This window comes from Podarcis cretensis (genome assembly GCF_951804945.1).
Source record: "Podarcis cretensis genome assembly, chromosome: 17".
In the NCBI taxonomy this organism is placed as follows: domain Eukaryota; kingdom Metazoa; phylum Chordata; class Lepidosauria; order Squamata; family Lacertidae; genus Podarcis; species Podarcis cretensis.
Window position 1 is genome coordinate 7,536,166 of NC_137187.1, and position 21,335 is coordinate 7,557,500.

The following is a 21,335-nucleotide window of genomic DNA, read 5'->3' on the forward strand; positions in this document are numbered from 1 at the left end:
TCTAATAGCGCTAATCCGCTAATCCGTCAGTGGGCTTGCTTTGCAAGACGAAAAAACCGCTAGACGAAGAGAATCGCGGAACGGATTCTTTTCGTCTTCCGAGGCACCACTGTACAGTCATACCTCGGGTTGCGAACATGATCCGTGCGGGAGGCATGTTCGCAACCTGCAGCACTGCGCATGCGCATGATTCGATTTGGCGCTTCTGTGCATGCACAAAGCACGATTTAGCGTTTCTGCACGAGCACCAAAACCCAGAAGTAACCCATTCCGGTACTTCCTTGTTCGGCACAGTCCGTAACCTGAAAACACGCAACCTGCAGCTTTCGCAACCGGAGGTATGACTGTAGAGATCAGGTCATACAAGTGTTTGTGGATTTTACTGACTGCAATTCTGTCTATATGAGGAGGAGGAGAAGGGATCAGTAAGAGACCGGTGAGGAGTACAACTTGCTACTACCACATCCTCCTTGTTCATGGGCTCTCCCCAGCATACTGACAAGTGGTTATCTTCTCATCTATACACTCAGAAACATTAAACACTACTTGGGTGACTTGTTCTTTATATATATGGGAAAAGGCTCGTTGTGCCTCCGATGAAGGCTTAGGATTTCTGCAATAAGGGCATTTCTCTGTATGAATAACATGGTAAGTGCCCTTCCATCAGCCTCAACTGTAAGCTGCGAATCTCCATGTGATTTCATAGTACTTATGGCTTAGGATGGCAGCCTCGAATAGGAAAGCAAACATTCAATTTTTCACTGCACGGAGGCCTATAAGGAGGGATCTTGGATATTCAGGGCCAGATTCAGCTAACTAGTCCCACCAGCAGAAGCCTGCCCAAGGACTTCCACTAATGAAGCAATGCTCCCCCACCCCACCCCGTTGGCTCTGCGGGGGTCAGGAAAACCCCTGGAACAGCGCACATAGGGAGGAGAGAACAAATGGCTCTATCAAACAAGCATAAATGCTTGCATTGCTGGAGCAAATCTAGCACCGTGCTGAACTACGGCAGGAAAGAGAACAGGGCCAACATGTTGTAGCACCAGTAATGTGACCAATGAATAAGTCTTCCTTATATAACATGGCTGTGTCTTTCTGTCCTTGTTCCGTCACTAGGTATGCTACGTTGATTATGGCTTTAGTGAAACCATTGAGAATACCAGAGTGTGCAAACTAGCCAAGCAATTCTATTCACTGCCGTTCCAGGCTTCAAAATGCAAACTAGCAGGTAAGAGATGTGCCTTAGCCTTCAGCGTGACTACAGAAGCAGTTTGAATGTACTACAAACTGGGAGAAGGAAGGAAGGCTGTGCCTAACTCCAAATATTGCCAGCTGGGATTGGAAAGGACTGCCCCACCTGGCAGTGCCATCTTGCAGATTTTATAGTAAAGAGTGGGTGCAACAGCATAAAGAGTGGTGGGTTTTCCCTATGAATATGTTTCCTTGCAATTTGTACTTACTCCAGTGGAAGGTGTGTGTCCTTTTAAAAATAAAAAAACCTCTGGTATAGTAAAGTGCATATTCTTATTTGGTGCATTTTAACTATGCAAACAGACATGACAGGAAACAATATTAGTGTATCCAGTGTGATGTAGCAGAGTGTTGGGCTAAGACTGGGGAGGCTTGGTTTCAAATCCCCACTCATCCATGAAGCTCCCTGTGTGACTTGGGCTAATTGTAGGTTAGGCTGAGCGATTACATCCCAGGGTTGTTAAGAGAAAAAAAAAGGGGAAGGAACTATGTATGTTGCCTTGAGTTCACTGGAGGAAAGGCAAGAAATAAATGTAATAAGTAGTGTTTTTGTTGTTGTTGTTGTTGTTGTTGTTTTTCAAAGTAAAACAATAGCACAAGATGCATGGGACATTAATGACTGCACAGCCACTAGGAGTCTGAAATTGGAATTTCTTCTTTGTATGCCTTGAAAGAGCACCTCTCTGTTCTACAGGCATCTTTGTGTGGTGGGGGAGATGACAGCCCCCGTGAAGCATAGTGTGGTTTCTGCTTTTAAAATATAAGCCTATATTTTAAAAGCAGGAGGCAGTGGAAGACAGAAGTGCCTGGCGTGCTCTGGTCCATGGGGTCACGAAGAGTCGGACACAACTAAACGACAACAATAATCCTATATCCCTGCAAATATTTTGATGTGTCAATTACTGTGTGTAATTTCTCACATATTTTGCATAATTCTGATTTGCTAGGTCTGAGGAGGAAGTCTTAAGAGTACTGAAGCCCTGCCTTGTACCACTGGAAATCTTAATCGGCCACCCTTCTTTCTGGCTTGCGTGCCTTCAACAGGCATGCAAATACATTTTTAGAGTAGTAAGGGTTACAGACTTGCTTAAAGCAAGTAGCTCTAAGGTGTAGGGGGACTCAGGTGATTGTATACATTAGATGGATAGAATAAGCATCAAGAGAATTCAGGTCCACCAAACAAGTGGAACACTCCCCCATTTTTGCCATAAGCAATGAGAGTCCAAGCAGCCATGCTGAGGCAAGAAGATCTCTTTCGGAGATGTCCGCAGAACCTATACTCTCCTCTTGACTTCCTTGCTTTAGGGTTAGAATCCTTCTCGGACGACCCTGTGATGGTGAAAGTGGTGGAGTCTCAAACCTGTGGCAAGATATTTGCTGTCGAAATACTAGAGAAAAATGACATTCCCCTTGTCATCCTGTACGATACTTCAGGAGAGGATGACATCAACATCAACGCTTCTTGCCTGAAGGCGCTTTGTGATAAATCTCTTGAGCTTCGCCTTCAGGTACTGTTTTCATCTGCTTGTAAAACCAGTAAGATGACTTGAAGGCACTTAGGTTGTATCATCCCAAATGCATGTTTTGTTTTTAACAGGTAGATGCGCTCTATACAAATGTCCGAGTAACCAATGTCTGTTCGGATGGAACTTTATATTGTCAAGTGCCATCAAAGGGCCTGACCAAGCTCTCTGAAGCTTTGCAGAAGCTGGAAAATTACTTCCACCACAAGGTGAATCTTGCTTTTAATTTTGGTTGCCAACTGTACATTCACAAAAGTCACCTAACAACCCCTTTGTTCACAAATGAAGAACGCTAAGGTTCCTAATCATTCATTCTTGCTGAGTGAACACCACACACTTTTGCTGTTCACGTATTTACTAGCTGCCCAGCTGTCGTGTCTTGCAGTATTAAATATCATGCTCCATATTTTCATACATGGAAATCCTTGTAATGTCAGGAAAAGTAGTTCAGTCCTGAAATCCCCAAAGCAATTTTCATGCTCATGCCTTTTTACAGATAAATCCAGCTTGCGCTATCCACACCATATTGTGCAATAAAATAGGGATCTTCAGTAATAATTGTTGTTTTGTTTGATTAGGCCAACTGTGCGCTAGCCATTTCAGGGCAGGTGATCCCATAGAGCACAGTTTCCCAAACTTGGGTCTCCAGCTGTTGTTAGACTACAACTCCCATCATCCCTCACTAGCAGGACCTGTGGTTGCAGATGATGGGACCTGTAGCCCAGAAACAGCTAGAAACCCAAATTTGGGGAAACCAGCGAAGAGCAACCCCAGAGGCATTTTTGTAGCACTGTATATGTCTAGAAAGTACAAGATGCATATTTTCGGAGATTGATAGTGATGCTTGTTCCTGGCTTCTCGGTGGTTCTTAATCGTTTCTCTGGTGCTTCCCTTACCAGAGTGGAAATCTGAAGGTAACTCATCAATGTGTGTGCTAGTATTTTGGGGAAGAAATCTATATAGCGGAATTGCTGCAGGTAGGGTTAGATAATGTTCTCCCTTTTGGTAACTTGCTTGAGCTATAATGCACTCCTTACCTGCACATTGGCTGCTGCATTGTGACTTAAAAAGGCTTTGCTTCTTTGTTCCAGCAGGTAACAGAGCATTCGGTATCGCTCCCCTACTGTGGCAAGATCTGTCTGCTTAACTGTAAAGGAAAGTGGGCACGTGTGGAGGTAGGGCATGTGGTGTCACTAACAAATGAACTGCAAAAAAGGTTCAAATATTCTAATTCTCTGATATTCTAAATGGGCTACTTATTTGTACATTGAATTCTAGACTAAAATTTGGGGTTTTAGCTACCTTGTACTATTTAATGGGTTTAAGCAATGCCACTGCCATTAGTTAACAATAAGCGCACAGTTTGTTGCGGTTTTCATGAGCCAGTTTCTGGTGAAGCAGAATCCTGACAGTGCCATGGGATGGAACAGTCTCTCCCACTTCGCATATTATTATAGGAAAGAGTTTTAATTAAGTGAAGACTGCTTCAAGCTTAAATATTTGAGAAACTGGCAGCTAGTGAAATAAGTAGAATGGAACCCAAAGCTGAAAACTAGTTGTGAAATGTTTGCTTGCTGCTTCTCAGAGATGGCTGGTAAGTTGCTGTCTGCAATTTATACTGATCTCAGCCTTGGGTTCAGTAGCTGACATGTCCTTCACCTTCAGATTTCTAAGAAGCTTGGTTCCTTTTCGCTGTGAAAATATATATATATGGGGCTCCCCACAAAGTGGGACTTGCATAGTCTAGGCTCTGAATGGTAGATGTTGTTGGATTCAGCTGTTCCAGCATCTAGATGGGAGGCTTTTTTGTACTGTGCCCTGGTTTTGTTTCATTGCCTTGTATACTTACCTAAATGTGGCACTGTGACATATTTATTTACTTTGAAAAGATGTTATTGGATTGCAGCCCGTGTCAGCCCCAGCCTACATGTCTGACTAGGGGAGAGTTGGATTCACCTGGAGGGTCACAGGTTCCTTATCCTTGGTGTGGACCACTGGCTTGAACCTTTTTATCTTTCAATGGGAAAGAGTTCTATGCTAATAAGATGCTTTAAGCCCAGAGCTTTCCAAACTTTTCAAGTTGGTGATGCACTTTTTGGACATGCAACATTTCACAACACAGTTTTGCATCCTTTTGCAGCACAGTCATTCAGCTTTATTAGCCAACTGGAGGTTAAATTAACCCCTTTCCAGCCCCGAGAGGAGCGTGGGGAATGTTCACATGACACACCTACACACTGCAGCCGACACACTAATGTGTCGCGACGCACAGTTTGGAAAGCTCTGCTGAATATGCATTATGCTGTCTGGTTTTACAGAATTGCAGAGATGCTGACTAAGGCCCCAGCCTCAGGGTGCCCAGTGGCATGTGCACATGACGTCGTGTTGCGTGCACATGCTGCCGCTGCTTTCTGGCACCACTTCCGTGTTTCCACGACAGCGGGGGGGGTGGAGCACGTCCACGCCTGTAGTGGACCCCAACAGCGGCCCTGTGGTGGAGGCCCTGGTAATGCTGGAGAGCCAGAAGTCAGGCAGCAGGTGAAGGCTGGGCACCCACAGTGAAAGGTTTGTGGGTGCCCAGGCACCCAGGGCCCTCTGGAATTGGCACCAGTGCAAGATTGTCTGGTGAATCTTAGGCAGCATAATGGTCCTTGGACTGCCCAATTGATTAAAGGACCATTTCCCCCTGCACTCCCCCAAAATTGGCTCCAGGGGGGTTGGGAAAACCCCCAGAAGGGTATGCTGGGGAGGAGAAGAGAGATTGTTCTACCTGGCAAGAAAAAATGCTTCCGCTGACTGAATGATAACCTTAGCACAACATTGAATTCCACTCTATGTATTAAAATAGGTTTCTCCATTCTCGTATTTTGCTTCGTTTCCTTGATGCAGATAACCAGTGTTCATAGTAGCCGGGCTCTTGACGTACAGTTTATGGATACTGGAACAGTAGCATCTGTAAAAGTAGTAGAGCTGAGAGAGATTCCCCCGACGTTTCTGCGTGAAGTCATTGCAATACCACCTCAGGTATGAATTTTTGTTAATCACTTATTGTTCCCAGGAGCTTGCTGTGTAGACATCATCCTTGTTACCCACGTGCATTTCCGTGTAACCTGAATATCCTTGTAATTATATTGTATGATCGTTTTAGGCAACAAAATGCTGCTTGGCTGACCTTCCTCTTAATATTGGCATGTGGACTCCAGATGCTGTGCTTTGGCTGAGAGACACAGTATTAAATTGTCCTGACTGCAGCATTAAGGTAAAAATACGCCTGTTCGTTGCTTAAAATTCAAGGATGTTCTTGGATGTCTCTTGCAAAGCCAAACTGTACCACTGTTAGTTTATGTGCTTTGCTTGTTGCAGTCATAAATGAAGGACGTTGATTGATGAACAGTTCTTTTTTGTAGCCACAATTTCTCCATATGATGTTGGCATGTACAGCTTGTTATTCTAAAGCAGCAATGCTGCAGCAAGTAAAGGCTCTAGCAGCTCAGTCAGCTGCTTGTGGCTGCAAAGCCAGACAGGATGTATGTGACTGTTGCCATGGAAACAAAGGGGCAGTCCATTCTCCTTATTGAGCACAGGATGTGAGCTCAGTGTGTGTCATATGACCTGTACAGGATGTACATGGGTGGAGTTTGGAGTTTCTGTTTGTTGAAGAGAGCAGACATCTTTTACTGTATGACTGCTGAAGACAGGAATAAAGACATGTAGATACATTTCTGTCTGAGTCTGATTCCCCTCCCTGGGGATATGCAGGGAGCAGGGAGGAGGAGAAGCAGTTGGTGTGTTTTTCTCACAGCCTGAGGAAAATCGCCGGAACAGACCTCGAGTGTTTTTCCTGCCGGGAGTCGCCGGAGGGAGGTCAAAAGAATTCAGCCGGTGCCTGGAGAGATAGGCACATACCTCTGACCGAGCCTGAATTCTAACACAGCTAACCCACAGGTCTTCATGAGAGTAGGAGGAATTGTGATAACGTAACAATTACATTTACAATATGATTCTGGTGCAGATACTTTTTTGAAGTAAAGTGTTAACCATAGATGTGCTCTAAGGGTTATCCGGGTCCATCTTTTTCTCTGTTAAAAGCAGAGCAGCAGACTTAGGTTGGAGCAGTGCAGTCCTTGGCTTCTTCCTTTCTGCTGATTTGAGAATTTCCCCAGAATTATTGCACACCTTTTGTTCTCTTCGTGAACGTGCTTTCCTCCTGGGCACCTGAGTGTTTTCCTTTACACCCTTGTAATACTGTTTTCAAATTGAGGATTTTGACATCATGATGTAGGGGAGCCCTAACACTGAGGTTCTCAACTACCTGTCGAAAGAAATTCATCTTTCAGGAAACATGCTTACAGTGATCAGATTTTTTTTCCCCCTGTCCCTGTATTATTATTTTAAAGTGGTGCCATGCAGCACACTTCCATCTCATCCTAGACTTCAGTACCATGGCGGGTGTAATGAAAGCTAACTTAGAAAGGATAGTTTTGACTTGGAAGCTAGAATAGTAGGAAAGACTGAGCTCTGGGCCAGAAAGTCCTGGGATTAAATCTCGCCACTTGCCACATTCTCTCTAGATGACCTGTCTTCTTTAAGTCTTCACCCTGTTCCACCTGCAATATGGGGATACAGTGGTACCACGCAAGACGAATGCCTCGCAAGACGGAAAACCCGCTAGATGAAAGGGTTTTCCGTTTTGGAGGTGCTTCGCAAAACGAATTTCCTATGGGCTTGCTTAGCAAGACGAAAATGTCTTGCAAGTTCCTGCTGGTTTCCCCCCCCCCCCCTTTTTTCTAAGCCGCTTATCTGCTTATCCGCTAAGCCGATAAGCCGCTAATAGCGCTAATCCGCTAAGCCGTCAATGGGCTTGCTTCGCAAGACAAAAAAACCGCTAGACGAAGAGACTCGCGGAATGGATTCTTTTCGTCTTGCGAGGCACCACTGTACTACTGAATTGCACAGAATTTATTTAAGGTTTTCTGAGAATAGATATAGCACATTTTGAATACTCAAGTGACCTGTGACCTGCCTCCTCCTTGGAGCTCCTTCTCCCTCCTACTCCTGCCCATGTTACTGTTGACAGAGGTTTGCTGCTTCCGTTACTCTCTGGCTGTGCTTACCAGTGAATAAAACTAAGATCCGAATGAATGAGTGTGTATACTTACTGGTCAGTGAATGATCTTCACAAACTCTCTGGGAAGGTAATCACAGTCTGCAAGAACCAAATACAGGCAGCGCTACACTGTTTGCTGTGTACAGTCAAACCTTGGTTGTTGGATGTAATCCGTTCTGGAAGCCCATTCGACTTCCGAAACTTCCAACAAGCGAGGCACAGCTTCCGATTGCACTCAAGCAGAAGCTGCGTCGGACATTCAGCTTCAGAAAAACTTTCAAAAACCAGAGTATTCTGGGTTTTCAGCGTTCGGGAGCCAAATCGCTCCAAAACGGAGGCGTTCGGGATCCGAGGTTTGACTGTACTTTGTTTGGGAGTTCCTCGCTGGTCTTGATTCTGGTGTTATATGAGAGGGAATTTTCCATTTTGTCTTGAGGTTATGGCAAGGAGAGAAAAGGCATTGACTTCAAAATGCTTCCCTGAGCAAATGATTTGATAAACCGGGGATCTGGTGTTGGGGTAAAAACTGGTATCTTATTCTGCTGCTCACTGGACTGTGTTTTTTCTCTTTTCCAGCCCATTTTAATGGGGCGCTTACTACTACTACTACTACTACTACTAATAATAATAATAATAATTTATACCTCGCCCATCAGACTAAGTTGCCCCAATCACTCTGGGTTGCTTCCACATAAATACATATAAAAGCAAAGAGGGAAACAATCAAACATTAAAAGCTTCCTGAAGCCGGGCTGCCTTCAAATATATACGAAATTTTATATAGTTGCTTAACTCTTTGATATCTGCTGGGAGGGCATTCCACAGGGTGGGCATGACTACTGAAAAAGCCTTCTGCCTTGGTTCCCTGTAATTTCACTTCTCGCAGAGAGGGAAACGCCAGAAGGCCTTTGGAGTTGGACCTCAGTGTCCTGGCTGAATGATCAGGGTGGAGACTCTCCTTCAGGAAAGTGATGTCTCAGTAGACTTTAAATTTACTGTGGTCCATATTAGAACCCTTGTTATAGCATTTATCTAACAATGTACATTTGTATGCCATACCAGTACTGTCAAATCATTGGGAGAGCAGAGCAGTGGGAGGGTTCTGAGCACTAGATTTACTGTAATGCAAGGGCGACTAACCCAAACGCTTGTCTTCCTTGACTACTGGGCATGCTGGTTGGGACTGATGGAATTGGGACTCTAGCAATATCTGGAAGGCCGCAAGTTCAGTTAAGATGCAATATTAAGTTCCTTTTTTTTATTGTAAGTTCCTTTGAGTATTTTAAAGTGAAGAAGAGTGACACAAACTTGATGTGTGTTTAGCAGTAGTACTTTCTCGTTTGATGGCCTACTCTTGGTGACGTTTCTAGTAGTGCAAGAGTTCATGCATTAACATTTTCCTGCCACTGTTTTGAGTAAGAGTAAATTTGCTAGTAGGAATGTACTTTCTCTTTCTTCCCTCCTCCACTCTTAAGGTGGTTAAACTGGATGACAGGATTGCACACGTCTATTTATTTACGCCAAAGAGCTTTCCAGACCCAGACCATAGTATTAACAGGCGGATCACTAACGCAGACTTGTGGAAGCATCAGAAGGATGTCTTCTTGAGTGCCTTTCCTGGTAGCTCCCTCCCTGCAAAGGGGGAAACGAACTTACCAGAGACAGCAAGCTCAGGTGCCAAGAAGGGTTTTGCTCCACGTGCTCCAGAGGCCAGCAGTGCTGGGACAGCCTTGACTATGCCTCCGCCTTTGCCGTTGCCAAAACCCCAGGAGCAGATGGATGTGTTTGTCACCTTGGCCTGCCATCCCGGTTACTTTGTCCTCCAGCCTTGGCAAGAGATGCACAACCTGGAAGTACTGATGGAAGAGATGCTTTTATACTACGGCAAAGCGGATGAGGGAACTACCGCCGTTGAAAAAAACAAACTCTATGCTGCTAAAGTGAAAAACATGTAAGTAGCTTTTCATGAATGGCGCATGAGTGAAGTGGCCTGGATGCGAGCCTGCGTACTTAAGGACCTCAGAACGGTCTTTGTGTATTGGACCCAATCCCATCGGTTTAGACCAGCCTTTCTTGGGCCCAGTGGCCAGGGATGATGGGAGTTGTAGCTCAAGGGCATCTTGGCACCCAAGGTTGAGAAAGGCTGGTTGCAACAGTGGCTAACCAAATCTCTCTGGGATGCTCGCATCCCTACCTCTCCCCTACTGTTTGTCCTCAGCATTTGCAGTCTAGGGGATATTGGCCCATAGCATTTAGCTCCGTTGGTTCAAGTTCCATCCTCCTCTCTCTTTCTGCATCGGTTTCCCTCTGCTGAAGACCTTGGTGCATCTTTGCCCCTACTAATTCCTGACTCCTACATGTTATTTCTTCTTGGGGGGCCATAACATTGTGGACAAATATTTGTGTACCTTTTCACCAATAACGTTTGGAGTTTAAAAGAAAAGGAAAGAAACACACATCAGTATGTTGGGGAATATATACAGTGGTACCTTGGAAGCCGAACGCCTTGGCTCCCGAACAAATCGGCTCCCAAACGATCGAAACCCAGAAGTGTGTGTTCCGGTTTTCAAATGATTTTCGGAAGCCAAAAGTCCGGCGCAGCTTCTCATTGGCTGCAAGAGTGACCTGCAGCCAATCAGAAGCTGCACTTTGGTTTTCAAACGGTTCCAGGAGTTGAATGGACTTCCAGAACGCATTCTGTTCCAAAACCAAGGTACAACTATGTGTGTGTGTGTACTTTTTCTATAATTTCAATTAAAATAAAGTGAAGGAATAAAAAAGGGTATTAAAATACAAAAAGATAGAGGGAAATGCTATAATTCTGTACATGTCTAATACAAAGGTATATAAGTGAAATTATTTTAATACATATACATTTATTTATAAGATACTATATTTTTATAAATGCATTACAAATACCATTATATTTGTCCGTATACAATCTGTTGTTGTTATTAAGATTTGTATACTGCCCTATACTACATAAAATTACAATATATATAATTACAATATATATAATCTATAATAAAAATAAGAACAAAAACAAACCAATAATTGGGACGTTCTCTCGCTCGCAATTCCCTTCCCCAAAACGTGCAGCATTGCTAAATTGGAGATTTTGGAGAAGGGAATTTTGAGCAGGGGAAAGAACAGTTGGCTTGGCTGTGACCTTGAAGAATGGCATTGCCAGCAGACAGAAGTTCTGCAGGAGTTGTGTGTGGGAGGGTGTTTTTTAAGGGTGCAGTGGAGAGAAGGAAACTACAGTGGCTCAGAGTGCCAGGCAGTAGCGGACCTGGAAGGCGAATAAAGCGGCAACTGAAGCAAAAACCCTGAAACAGAAAGAAAAGTACTGTATTTTTTGCTCTATAGGACGCACTTTTCCCCCTCCAAAAATAAAGGGGAAATGTGTGTGCATCCTATGGAGCGAATGCAGGCTCCTTGGCTTCAGCAATAGCAACCCGAAGCCTCCAAAGCGCAGAGGGAGCGCTCCCTCCGCGCTACGGAGGCTACGCATCACTTTCACTGAAGCCTGGAGAGCGAGAGGGGTCGGTGAGCACCTTGCCGCCGCTCCCGGACCTGTTCTGGGCGTGGGGTCGGGGGAAGCTCGGGCTTCCCCTGCCCCAGCCCTGCTGCTAAAAATGAAGCCAAGACAGCGAGCGGGATCCATTTTTTCCCTTGATTTCCCCCTCTAAAAACTAGGTGCGCCCTATGGTCTGGTGCGCCTTGTGGAGTGAAAAATACAGTACTTGCTGAGCCAACCTGGCCATATACTTGGTGGGGAAGAAGAAACTCTCTTCCTCGAGGTGGGGCTAATACTTCCCTTCTGGGCGAGAAAAGCGAGACGGAAGGGGTTTGACTTCCTGAAGCCACAAAAGAAGTTATTAACGGCACAAATAAATTAATACATGCTTGTAGGGTGCATCCTAGGGGGTGCTAGCAGCCGTTCAGACATCAGAATGGAGCAAGAGGGGCCTGTCCCTATCACAGTCTGGTTACCTAGCTTTATACAAGGATCGCATGTGACACTTTGCCCCTGCTTTTAATTAAAATCAGGGCCCCTCTGTCTCAGAAAGCTCCTGTCTGTTCTCTGCGTGTGACGGGTATCATAGCAACTCTTGTTTTGTTAAATTTAAAAAGGCATTTAACTATATTAATAGTAATTGATTACTTATAACCTGCCCATCTGTCTGGGTTGCCGCAGCCACCCTGGACAGCTTCCAAGGTAAAATAAAAACACGGTAAAACTAGCAGTGATGGTAAACGTCTGTCCATGTTACTGGACACTTTATCTTAAATGCTTTGTGTCTACACTCTCCAAACGCCTCCTTTGTTTCTTAGGTGGCACAGAGTGCTAATAAGAGGAATGTTGGCCAATGGGCTGGTGTCCGTTTATGAGCTGGACTATGGTAAACATGAGCTTGTCGGTATCCAGAATGTAAAGCCTCTGCAGGATATGTTCAGAAAACTGCCATTTCAGGCCATAACAGCCCAGCTTGCAGGTAGGTGATATATCATCCAAAACCAGTTTGAAGGCCATATCCTGATACAGTGGTGCCTCGCAAGACGAAAAGAATCCGTTCCGCGATTCTCTTCATCTAGCGGTTTTTTCATCTTGCGAAGCAAGCCCATTGACGGCTTAGCGGATTAGCACTTTTAGCGGCTTTTAGCGGCTTATCAGCTTAGTGGATAAGCAGAAAAGTGGCTTAGCGGCTTAGAAAAAGGGGGGGTATAGGGGAAAAAAGTCGGAAAAACTCGCAAGACATTTCATCTTGCGAAGCAAGCCCATAGGGAAATTCGTTTTGCGAAGCGCCTCCAAAACGGAAAACCCTTTCGTCTAGCGGGTTTTCCATCTTGCGAGGCATTCGTCTTGCAGGGCACCACTGTACTAGTTTCATGGGGTTTTTTTACCTGGAAATATATTGCAAATCATGATATATGTAAGGGCTGGGCAAAATATCATCCAAAACTAGTTGAAGTCCATATTGTGATACCAGTTTCAAATTTTTTGAACGGGCAGTATATTGCGAAATATGGTGAGTGGGTGTGTATGGATGTGTGCTATGCAAAAATGACAATGGGGGGGGGGACTGTGAAGTCAGCCAATGCCTCTCCATAGCTCCATCCTTGTTGCAGACAATGTGACATATCACAATTTTTTGCTGGTGAGATATCGCAATCCTGTAACCAGAATATTGCCCAGCCCTAGTAGATGATTGAGATGATGGTCATGGATGTAATTAAAACTACAACACCCCTAATCTAAGTATAGTAAAGAACATTTGATTCTAGGAACTTAATGAAACTTCACAATCTGCCTTGAAATAATCCCAAATTGGCATACTATAAATAATGTTTTAATACTTAAAGAAGCAATTTTTGCTCTTCCATCAAAATGTATGTTCAGTAGGACTGTCTGCTGTATGACATTGTGAAAAGTCAGAGCTATGTTACTGTCTTATGAGACATGTAGCTGGTTCAGCCAAGCTTCTTTTTCTTGTTATTTATTTTAATAATTATTATATATTGTTGCTGGTTAGGAGATTATGAAAATACATGCTTATACTTTAAGAGTCTTGTAAACTATATCTAAATCGCCTCTTGGCAACTGTTGAGCTCTCACAATAGAGTAGATGCTAGAGGGCTTTCATGACACATGGGTTAGAAATGAGTGGTACAATTCCTGTAATGTCAACCCATAGCAAAATTTAAGCTTACTAAAGTTTCACTTTTTGTGTGTGGATACAAGTCCATGCTACATCTAGCTTGCTTGTTTTATTGCTATTGAAAACATTTTTATTAAAATTTCCAAGATGGATTATAAGATTTTTGAAATAATTAAAATACAGTATATGTAAAAGTCTAAGCATCGAAACAGAATATTCACAGCTAAATTTGTAATAAGGTTAAAGGGTATGTACCATATTTTTCGCCCTATAGGACGCCCCGTCCCATAAGGCGCACCTAGTTTTTTGGGGGGGGAAATAAAGGGGGGGGAATTTATTTCCCCCCCAGGCGCGGGGCTGGGGCGGGGGAAGCCCGAGCTTCCTTCCAGGCTTCGGCATGCAGGCAACTCTCCGCAAGCCATGGGAGCCCAGCGCCGGGCTCCCGCACCTTGCGGAGAGCTGCCGAAGCCTGGAGAGTGAGAGGGGTCGGTGCGCACCGCGACCCCTCTCGCTCTCCAGGCTTCAGCAAAAGCCTGCATTCGCCCCATAGGACGCACACACATTTCCCCTTCATTTTTGGAGGGGGAAAAGTGTGTCCTATGGGGCGAAAAATACGGTATGTATGTGTATAGTGTGTGCATGTGTGTGTAAAAAAATCATTCCTTGGTGCTATGTGGACTCTTTGGGGAAGAAATTCCATGAACAGAGCTCCCCTGCTGCAAAAAACTTTTTTTTCTGGTCACAACCCTCCTGATGTCTTGCGGTGTGTGTCACCTGATTAGTTTTGGACAAAATGGCTCACATGGGAGAAGATGGTCCTTTAGATACCAGGATTCCAAGCCATACAGTGGTACCTCTGTTTACGAACTTAATCCATTCCGGAAGTCGGTTCTTAAACCGAAACCCTTCCTAAATTGAGCCGCGCTTTCCCTAATGAGGCCTCCCGCTGCCAGTGCTCTTCCACTGTTTGGCTTCCGTTCGTAGACTGAGGTAAAGTTCGCAAACCGGGACACTACTTCCAGTTTTGCAGGGTTTGTAAACCAAATAGTTCGTAAACAGAGCTGTTCTTAACCCGAAGTACCCCTGTACAGTGGTATCTCTGGTTACGTACTTAATTCATTCCGGAGGTCCGTTCTTAACCTGAAACTGTTCTTAACCTGAAGCACAATTTTAGCTAATGGGGCCTCCCGATGATGCCGCGCTACTGCCGTGCGATTTCTGTTCTCATCCTGAAGCAAAGTTCTTAACCCGAGGTACTATTTCTGGGTTAGCGGAGTCTGTGACCTGAAGCGTATGTAACCTGAAGCGTATGTAACCCGAGGTACCACTGTATAGGGCTTTAAAGGTTTTAAACACAGTTCTTTCAGTTTTTTGTGGGACGCAGGTGGCGCTGTGGTCTAAACCACTGAGCCTCTTGGGCTTGCCAATTCGAAGGTGGATGGTTCAAATCCCCACGACGGAATGAGCTCCTGTTGCTCTGTCCCAGCTCCTGCCAACCTAGCAGTTCAAAAGCACACCAGTGCAAGTAGATAAATAGGCACTGCTGCAGCGGGAAGGTAAACAGCTTTTCCGTGCGCTCTGGTTTCCGTCCCAGTGTCCCGTTGCGCCAGAAGTGGCTTAGTCATTCTGGCCACATGACCCGGAAAGCGGTCTGTGGACAAACACTGGCTCTCTCGGCCTGAAAGTGAGATGAGCGCCGCAACCCCATAGTCTCCTTCGACTGGACTTAACCGTCCAGGGATCCTTTATCTTTTTACCTTTACTTTCAGTTGTCCTCAGAAGGGTATTTCATCTCAGGCCTCCTTTGAGTCAGTGCCACATCTGTGGAGCCATTGCCCTTACAGCTGCGAACTGTGAATTCGTTTCATCATCCGCAGCTGCACTCAGGTCTTGCTTGTGGGCTTCCTACAGACATCTGATTGAGAACAGGATGCAGGAATGGATGGACCATTCGCCTAGTCCAGAAGGATGTTCCTAGGCTCTTGTGATTTGGGAAATAGATTCTAAATCAACTTTTTCACTTTCCCTAATGTGGGCTCAGATTAAGTAAAATGATGAGGCGTAGTTATATAGAAAACCTGTGACTGACAGTAAAGCCGTAATTGACTGCTTTCAAACTCTCCAGATCATGAGCTTTCAAATGGCCTGCTGCGTAGACAGGTCCAGTAGCTTTCAACTTACGCCACTGTTCTGTGGTTACATGTTAACTTGCTTTTGTGCTGCTTTCCTCTAGGAACAGAGGGCAAGCAGTGGTCTGAGGAAGCCTCAGTTGTCTTCCGAAATCATGTTGAGAAGAAAGCTTTGGTGGCGCAGGTGCAAGCAGTTATCGATGGGGCTCATCCATGGGAGCGCAAAGCTGTCGTCTACTTAGTTGACACATCACAACCGGACACAGATATCTGGATTCATGATATTATGACCCAATATTGTATGGAGATTTCAAAGGCAAATTAATGCTTAACAAAACCTTCATTAATATCAGCAATAAGAATGTTAACATAGCTGTGACCATTTGTGGTTTTGCTTCGGATTTTTTGCACTGTTGAATGCTAGAATGTTAACTGTATAAATAAATTTATCTTAACTTATTCTATTGGAACAATTTCCTTCTAGGAGCTAAGTCTAAAGGTTAACCACCTTAAATCAGCTCGCTAGGGGGCAGCCCCCGAGACAACTTTATCTGCTTTGTGGTGAACCTATTTTAATGGCATCTCCCATTTAAAAGATCTAAGAGCGGATATGAGGAAAGACCTTGGAAGTGCTGGTGACAGTCAGTGTAGACTGCATAAATTAGATTAACCAGTGGTCTTAATTCCTTATGAGACACATCCATAGGATCACAGCTATGCCTGAGGATGTGATCTTGATTATGGAAACCGTACAGTAAAATGCCATCAACCTTTAAAATTGAGATTGAACATTCCCGACTCTGTAGAATAGTGGCCCTTGAAAATGATAGGCTGGGACAGGGATCTACATTGATTATAGCCATCCACACTACTGCTTTTCCTCCATATATTTGGCTCCTCCCCATCCCAATTAATAAGCCTGGTTCAGCCAATAGTAACAAAAAGTATGTAGAAACAACATCATTCCTGAACTCTTTCTTACAAAGCCCATTTATATAACCTGACTGAAGTGGCCTGGTAACTGTGTACATCTCGCACGGTTATGGTGGATTGCATGGTTATCAGGCTATTGATGTATATTTCATTACTTGAAAATCGGACTCCTGGCATGGCTTACATTTATCCATAACAGGACAGCCCCTACCTTCAGACATACATTCTAAGAAAAAAATGAAAGGAAAAGTGATTCAGAGGGAGGATGAGAAAACCAAACTCTGGCACTATCTAATTTGTTGCAGAGTTCTTGTAATGACCAGCTGGAATGGGGAAAAAATCAAAAGTTGCTGGTCTTTCATCAGAGCTGATGGAGAGGCCTTGTAATCACATCTCTCCCTCTCTGCAGGTTGACAAAACAACCTGCTGAGGGAGGAGCCCAGTGGAGCTGGGAATGTAATGTATAAAATGTATAAATACATTTTGGAGCTGTAGAGCAGGGAAAGGGAACTTGGCCCAGTATTGGGATGAGAAACTGTTCATTAAAACTCTCTCCAACTTGGTTTCATGGAATCATTTTGCTAATGTTTACTTGTGTAAGGCCCATGTAACTCAATGGGGATTAATTCTGATTGGACATACATAGAACTGCACTGTTTAATTTTGGGTCCTTTCTTCCCATGGACGCCTTTTTAAAACCTTTGGGTCTGGTTTTGAATAAAGCACCTTGGGTTTTGCAAGACATTTCTTTGGTGTGTGTGTGTGTGTGTGTGTGTGTGTTTTTCATCTAACCTTTCCCCTCTCATTTCTGCCTAAATATAGGATTGCATAGAAGAACACACTGAGGTTGGTGTTGTTTTTTATAGCAAGCCTGATTCAATCGCTGCCCTTTCTTTGGAGCAGTATTTATACCTACACTTCTTCCTGGCCATTAGGGGAAATAGGAAGCCCCGAACATATATTTTTTAGATGCCCTTTTTATGCTGAGATTCATAGAGACACCATTGACTCTTTGCTGAAGAGGCTCGCCGATCTTCCAGACAAGTCTAAACTTAATTCTCTCCTCTTAGGCAAAGATCACAAGACAACCTGGCTGGTAGCCAGATTCTGTGCCCAGATTTGTAGACACAGATCATCCTCTAGAATAAAATAGCATACTAAGGAAAAGCTGAAGTCGCCCTTTGGGGCGCCTCAGGGTCAATTTTTATGGTAGCCCAAAACTCAGTTGTACGGATGTATGTATATATCTCAACTTTAACTCATAAGCTATTGCTGCAATCTGCTCTAATTGTATATTTTATCTTTATGAACGCTGTCATTATTGTGTTACGCGAGCTGGTCTTTGACCATAATAAAAATTTTCTTACCTACACCTCTTGAACAAAATGAGCTGTTCAAGGAACAACCCACCGGACTTTGCAGAAGGGTTTCTGCTATATATACAGCTGTGGCCCCCACTAGAATGGCAGGTGCCAATAAGTGGCGAAAGAAGCAGCTGTTTTGAATTTGTGAAATCCAAGAAGCACCCCAGAATAGGAATTTCAGGAAACGAGAAACACTAGTGGCAGCTATGATTCTCCCCCTTCTCAAAGAATTTTGCCTTGCTCTGAAATTCAGTCAAATCAAAAAAAGACAAGTCAGTATCAAACTGGGGCATGGGAGAATACCAAAGTTATTTTCTGATCTTACCAGGTGAAATCCTAGCCACATCGCAGAGATGGCCCTTGCAAAATCTATTAGCAAGTTTCTTTTTGAAGAACTCTGGGTGATGTTAGCACTTAGTGCAGAACAGGGTTTGTTTGTTTGTTTGTTTGTTTGTTTGTTTGTTTGTTTTTAAAAAGGGAAGTCAGATTCAAAATGGGCAGGTAGAAAGAGTCAGAGGCAGTTCAGAAAGAACATCGGGGGGAGTTCAATCATTCAAGTCATGCAAAAAGTTGTGCTGTGTTAGGTATTAGAAAAGGGTGTAGGCCAGACCCTGATCAAGTATACCCATTTCTCTTTCGCCCTGCCAACGGCCCTCCCCGTAGACTCCACTGCTCCTGGTATTCACCAATGCTTCTAGAACGAAGGAGATAGTTCTAGAACATGGTTCTAGTCCTGTGGTGTTGCGATAAGGGTGGGAAGCCAGAAATGTCTAATATGGCATTCATAACATGGACCTTAATGGAGTCAACATGGATGTGAAATATTTGTGTCCCAAATGCACAAAATTATTAAAGCAGTTTGGAAACAGAGCAGTCTTCTGTCTAGGTTCCTCGCTGTAATGAGAGGCAGCCACAAGAGATACAAAGGAATTACGAGTTCTCAACTCTCCCAAGAACCCCCTTTCCTCCAAATCCCAGTCCTGAGGAGCTCCTCCCACTCTGCGTCAATTTCTAAAGCCCGCGGGATTTGACACTCGCCAAGAAAGGATTATGCACACATCCAGAAAAGGCATAGGTGCATTGTAGCCACGCATGCTTTGAGCATGAATTATAATCACATGCCACTCGGCAATTGTAAATTGGGCACAACTAGCGGTGGGCAAATCTGTCAATTTCTGTTTCTCTCAGTTTCTCATTTTCCTATTCTTAAGTTTTCCACATTTCCACATCAGTTTGCAAATTATTATTTTCTCCTCCAAAAAAAGTCCTCCTGAAAAAATGATCAGTATTTTTATGTGAATTTCTTTTACTGTGCACATTGCTTTCCAAATTCTCCAGCCAAGGAATGTGTACAAAAAAAATGCAAATATGGTGAATTGTGCATGAATATGCATATATTACTAGAGGCTCTCCTGTTGATCTTGAAAGAGTGGAGTGACTCCCATGATCTATCTTATTGTTACACTTCTCTCTCTCCTCTACAAAGAATACAGGCAATTTTTCTGAAGCCATACTGGCTCTCCTACAGGACAAGTGAACCAAAACATTATATGCTCAGTTGAGGCAAGCACCATTCACCAGGGGGCACTATTACCCTTTCTAAGAAACTTGGCTCAGGACCTTCCTTGACTCTTGCTCTGGGCTCTTCTGCAACGCTCCCCAAAAGCCACATATTCCAAACCTGTTTTGTGCGTTGTGGCCCTCTATGGTTCCATACCTATGGGAGTTGTTTGCTGTTCTTGCATTCCATTGTATTTCAGATCGATAGTTGTGTTGCTCATTTTAAAAAACTCACCCATGGACCCTTCATAAAACCTACTCCCTCTTTCCAGAAGAAATAAGGAAAACACCTGGGCTCTGCTTGCTTCCCTCTTCCCTATATTTTGGGGGCATTGTTAGACTGCAGCTATTTGGACTGGACTTCATTTCCATGTCTAGCTAACTATGATTCAGCGATCATCAATCCTGCCTCAGCTCTATAACCCATGCAGGTGGTACGCTCTTAGTCCATTGCTGCTCTAAAGGAGGAGTAAGATGCACTTCTGGGGAAGCAGTGGATCTATGTCAGTTGCTTTCTAGTGGTGAAGCTTTTGTCAGATTGTGACAACCGGTCTCAGAAGGGAGAATAGCACCTTATGTGACTTTTCTGGTGGGTCTGTCATTCTCTTACAACATTCCTCCCCTCTCAGGTGAGTAAAGGAAAATCTGCCCTGTGGTCCTTACTGACTAACACAGCCAACAACTCGGCCTACTCAGAAGCAGGTCAAAGGGACTTCCTCTCAGGTAAATGTGTTCCTTCCTGCCTGCACCACTTGCTACCTTGCATATGTAGTAAGGTTAAAGCTTACTGGGAAATGATATATAATGAATTGAAAAGGGTGTTTAAAATAACCTTTGTGGGGGAGGAACCCAGAAGCTTTTCTTTTGGGAATTATAGGTACAGAACTACCTAAATGGTATAGAAATTTATGTATGCGACTACAGCAGCAAGAATGCTACTTGCCCCAAAGTGGAAAGAAGCAGAAATCCCAGCAAAGGGAGAATGGATACAAAAACTTATGGAATATGCAGGAATGGCAAAACTTACCAGAAGAATAAGAAATCAAGATAACAAATTTCTTATAAAAGAATGGAAATGGTTTATTGAATATTTACAGATAAATTGCAAACAGATAAAAACATTGGCAGGATTATTGTAATAACCTGCAGATTCATAACAGTATATATTTAAAGTGGGATGTGGGTGGTGCTGTGGTCTAAACCACTGAGCTTGGGCTTGCCGATCAGAAGGTTGGCGGTTCGAATTCCCACAACGAGGTGAGCTCCTGTTGCTCTGTCCCAGCTCCTGCCAACTTAGCAGTTCAAAAGCACACCAGTGCCAGTAGATAAATAGGTACTGCTGTGACGAGAAGGTAAACGCTGTTTCCGTGCGCTCTGGTTTCCGTCATGGTGTTCCGTTGCGCCAGAAGTGGTTCGGTCATGCTGGCCACATGACCCAGAAAGCTGTCTGTTGACAAACGCCGGCTCCCTCAGCCTGAAAGCAAGATGAGCGCCGCAACCCCATAGTCGCCTTTGACTGGATTTAACCATCCAGGGGTCCTTTACCTTTACCTAGATTTAAAGTAGATAATTAGTTGAGCAAATTAAGTGAATTTGGATATGCAGAAGATTTTAAAAAATAATAATTTAAGGAACTGCAGTAAGAGGGGGAAGGAAGTCCAACTCTGAAATGTTAAAATGATTGTAAAATTAATGAAATGTATAAATTTGAAAAGTACCGGTATATATATATAAACTTGCTACCTTGCATCTAGCATGCAGGGGCCTGGTGGAGAATGGAACTGACACAGAGGAGGAGTTAA

At 44.0% G+C, this 21,335-nt stretch overlaps 1 protein-coding gene and 1 long non-coding RNA gene across 5 annotated transcripts in view; both read left to right on the plus strand.

Annotated features, from left to right (window-relative positions):
- Positions 1 to 17,353, plus strand: part of TDRD7 (tudor domain containing 7) — a 36,662-nt gene extending 19,309 nt beyond the window's left edge. For 3 of the 4 annotated variants that reach the window (XM_079959213.1, XM_079959215.1, XM_079959216.1), the window contains 9 exons: positions 1,120 to 1,231; positions 2,560 to 2,762; positions 2,852 to 2,986; positions 3,869 to 3,952; positions 5,667 to 5,801; positions 5,926 to 6,036; positions 9,360 to 9,835; positions 12,223 to 12,383; positions 15,781 to 17,353. In XM_079959213.1, coding sequence (XP_079815339.1) covers positions 1,120 to 1,231; positions 2,560 to 2,762; positions 2,852 to 2,986; positions 3,869 to 3,952; positions 5,667 to 5,801; positions 5,926 to 6,036; positions 9,360 to 9,835; positions 12,223 to 12,383; positions 15,781 to 16,001 — 1,638 coding nt within the window. In that variant the 3' untranslated portion in view covers positions 16,002 to 17,353. The remainder of the gene's footprint in view (positions 1 to 1,119; positions 1,232 to 2,559; positions 2,763 to 2,851; positions 2,987 to 3,868; positions 3,953 to 5,666; positions 5,802 to 5,925; positions 6,037 to 9,359; positions 9,836 to 12,222; positions 12,384 to 15,780) is intronic. The other variant, XM_079959214.1, reaches the window with a different exon arrangement.
- Positions 1 to 21,335, plus strand: part of LOC307206634 — a 153,280-nt gene that overhangs the window by 55,746 nt on the left and 76,199 nt on the right. The gene's annotated exons all lie outside the window — the stretch shown is intronic.